This window comes from Hyalella azteca, unplaced genomic scaffold (assembly GCF_000764305.2).
Source record: "Hyalella azteca isolate HAZT.00-mixed unplaced genomic scaffold, Hazt_2.0.2 contig13084, whole genome shotgun sequence".
Lineage (NCBI taxonomy): Eukaryota > Metazoa > Arthropoda > Malacostraca > Amphipoda > Hyalellidae > Hyalella > Hyalella azteca.
Genome location: NW_025943019.1, coordinates 1 through 3627, shown reverse-complemented (window position 1 = coordinate 3627; position 3627 = coordinate 1). Strand labels below are relative to the sequence as shown.

The 3627-nt window shown below is 40.9% G+C and overlaps 1 protein-coding gene across 1 annotated transcript; it reads right to left on the bottom strand.

The window, feature by feature from the left end:
• Window positions 1-571: 571 nt before the first annotated feature.
• LOC108679362 (1-aminocyclopropane-1-carboxylate synthase-like protein 1) lies at window positions 572-3621 on the bottom strand. Its single transcript, XM_018167973.2, has 4 exons — window positions 3591-3621; window positions 1613-1816; window positions 1285-1449; window positions 572-794 (listed from the first exon to the last, which is right to left on the bottom strand). The coding sequence occupies exons 2-4, from the start codon at window positions 1811-1813 to the stop codon at window positions 612-614; spliced, it is 549 nt and encodes a 182-aa protein (XP_018023462.1). The 5' UTR covers window positions 1814-1816; window positions 3591-3621; the 3' UTR covers window positions 572-611.
• Between the last annotated feature and the right edge of the window lie 6 nt (window positions 3622-3627).

Sequence of the window (3627 nt, the reverse complement as noted above, 5' to 3'; positions counted from 1 at the left end):
AATTCATTGCATCCAAGTTGAAGGGTGCTTCTTTGCAATTATAAACATTGAACAGTCTTGAATAAATCGAATAACTGTATTGTTAACATCCATTTTATGACAGAGAAACTGTAACAATGAGAAAATAAAATTGTCAAGGAATTAATGGTTTACCAAGTTAATGTACTTAATCTTTTGCCAATTAACAAATTCATTCGTGAAAAGTCCTGTAGTGCCATATTGACTTTTTGCGCTGGTTAGTACAAACTTACTGAAGGAATCGCATAAGAGACAGAGTAAAGGCTTGAGACGATTGGCCTGACGCTGAACCCTTTGTTAAGGGATACGTTAATCTGCAATGCTATTCATGTCCTACCACCTGATAATGAGAGTTTTTGTTCGAGAAAAAGGGTTGGAACAGGGAATGAGGCGACAAAAGATTTCGGTGTTTCATTTTCTGCTCCAATATTTCCTGTTTATGTATGCTCAGAAATAATTTAAACTTTGTAAACCCGGCGTCCCTTGTGAGCTTTCATGCGCTGATGTACAAATACCGTAGAACTATGTAAACACCGTGAGTTTTAGGCTTTGGATTTTAGATGATTTAGCACACATTTTCGAATACATATTTCTTACCTTGCGCACACCTTGAGCAGGTCGAGAAATAGATGGGAGGGACACACGTTTCCCAGGGGATTGTGAGGGTTGATAAGCACTATAAGCCTCACTCTCTTCCCTTCCAGTTGCAGTTCCTGCAGCCGGCTTTCCAGCAGTGCTGCGGTCACCGTAAAGTCCTCAGTCGTTCCCGCAACATCCTGCAGATACAAGAAAGTAAACACGAAATCGTAATTACTAACTTATTCGATAATCCAATTTCCTTAGCCATCGCCATCAATCTACGCGAACTATCTTGCCAACTACGAGTAGGGGAATGTGGGATAAATTGCGAAATGGGGCATAGTTAGACACGGTAATTATTTTATATATTAAAAAATAATATTGAACCTCAGCTAGTATAAGGTTGTAATAGCACGCAAGTTAGTGCATTGATTGACGCGGCAGAGAGACGTGTTGCCTGTTTCCACAGTAGTTTTCAAAGTTGCCTGTTTCCGCAATTTTTTCAGGTATTTTTATTATTTCTAGCCTATTGAAAAGTTCTAATCAGTGCTTAGGTACATAACAATGCAGCCCAGGGTATGATGCTTAGATTTGTTTAGCAACTCGTATTTTAAAAGGAAAAAGAATCGTGTTATTTTCCTTTAAATTTTGGCCTGTTGAACCCCTCTTTCTCCTGCTATTATGCACCTTTGGCAGCAGATGCAGGGCGCGCATGTCGAGATTGTCCCGTTCTTGGAAGTCGGTGAAGATCTTGCCGTAGACGGGCGTAGTGGTGAGGCCCACGTCTCCAGCGTCACAACACGCGAAGCCGAGGCAGTTAAGGCATGACGTCACCCCATTCATCACGACTAGCTGGGGAGGAACATTTCATCAGCACCAACAATTGGGAAAAAACACTCGATGAAAAAGGCATAATAACCTTCATTTGAACGCAAATACTGCATGTACGTCCTCATAACAACATGAACCAGAGCCCAAAGAGGGCAATAGGCAAGTGCTTCTACGCATGCAGCACCTGGTTAGGTGGCACAGGCCTGCCCTGAGCGAAATGCCTGGAGAGGAAGGCACTCAGGGCGTGACGCAGAGGTGCCGAGCCTGTGAAGTCGTAGTAGTGCTGGTGCTGTGCAGGCTTGAACACAAGTACATCGGGCGCGTTCAGACGCTGCTCGAGTTCCTTCTTCATCATGCTGTTCACGGATGCTCCGAGGTTCACCATTCCCTGGTAAGAAATCAGAAAAACATATTTATGATTCGTTCTATTCGTTTATATTCCTTTGTTGGTACAAACCGTTTATCAGATTCGTTTTTTTTTTGCTCCACAAAATCGAAAAACAGGAATTATCCTTGTATATAATTTATCTGAATATTTTAATTTTATTTTCGTATCATTAAGTGTAGTTTAAGTGCATGTTGTCATTATGAATTAAAAATGTAATTTTAAAATTTAATGTTGTTTTATTTCTCAAACGGGTACAGGGTGCCTACCTAATGGTGCACACTGTAGTTTACAGGGAGCGTCAGAGCAACTTACTTTAAATTTTAATGTTACTGCTAGAATTCTGTTGTGCTTAACCGCCCGGCCACCTTGCCGATTCAGACCAGAAACTGGTGAACGGAGCTGGGATCGAACCCGCACCTCTCTGCTCTAATCATGGTACTCTGAGCTGTAACCATTGACTGTTGCTCTGGGGAAGTTGACTACAAGATTGCGTGACGCATCAAACTGCGTTTGAAGCTCCGCTGGAAACGCTTCCTGGAGTGATTAAGTTCCCCGCCACCTTCACAAAAGCCGTCTTATCTATGAGCGTGTTTACGTTTGGTGTCCAATTTGATCGTTGCGTATTGAGCTTATTTTGTTTAGAAAAACGAGTTTACTAATGGTGATGCTATTCATTACAGGGAGACGGCAAAAATTATTCCCAGAGCATAGGGATGATACGGACGTTGGGAAAGTGTGGTTTCATCTATTCTAGATGGAACCACGGAGCACCCAGCGCAAATTTCGATGGAATACTCGAGTGAACACTAACCCCGGCTGCCACCTCGTTTGCAGGGGCGATCCCTTTTAACCGCCCTCTAGATTTTGTGCCGAGAAATTTCCTACAGCTGGGTTATTTGTCGATCACTTTTTTCAAAGATCAACTACGGACTCATGGCTCACTTGGAGAGGGTTCAAGCTTATTGAGTGGAGCGTAACTTTTAAAATTCACTCGATCAGTACTCATTATCCATTACAGGTCAAAGCCAAAACTTTAGGATGATAATTGATGATGAGACATGATTGCCAAAACTTTAGGATATCAATTGATGAGACATGAGTTTCAAAACTGTAGGACAATAATTGATGATGTGTGAGAAATTCCTCATTTCTCCCCGTAAATTTGTACATATAGATTCTAGGTTGCCTTCATTTATTCCATTTTTCTGATTTCATTTTTAGAATAAGTAGGTATTCAAAGTCAGCGATTCTGTAGCAGGCCTCAAGAGTCATCAAGAGTCAGTGTCGCGTGGTTCAAACATTCGCTGCAAGTGAAAACCGAATTCAAATTCTTTACCCAATTTCTGGTTAAAATGAAATTCGATCATAAATCTCTTAAACGCGTCGTCAACTATCGTCATTCGTAGACAGTTCTGCAAACTTTTCTGCCTCGAACGTTTTAGTGTCTTAAGTTATATCGTGCTTAAAACCTGTTTCTCTATTCCTTAGTAAGTGTGGATGTCGTTTAAATTTCATTTTTTTTCTCTTTTAAATTAATTTGCTTATTCTATTGGGAAATTGGACTTTAATGTAATGCTTAGATTCAAAATGATAATTTAATTTATATAATCTTACTCTCAATACCTATGACCAATGACGATTGGTTGTAGTGTACATTTTGGTTCTGCACCCTCAATTTGGTCGTTAATCAGAAATTTGATTTTCACTAACCTTAGTGTTACACGGAGCAGCAACACTAGCTTTAGTCGGTATTTCGTGTGGCAGACCGACTCACCGTGGGGTTGGTGACTGCGTGGTAAGGGTTGTCGATG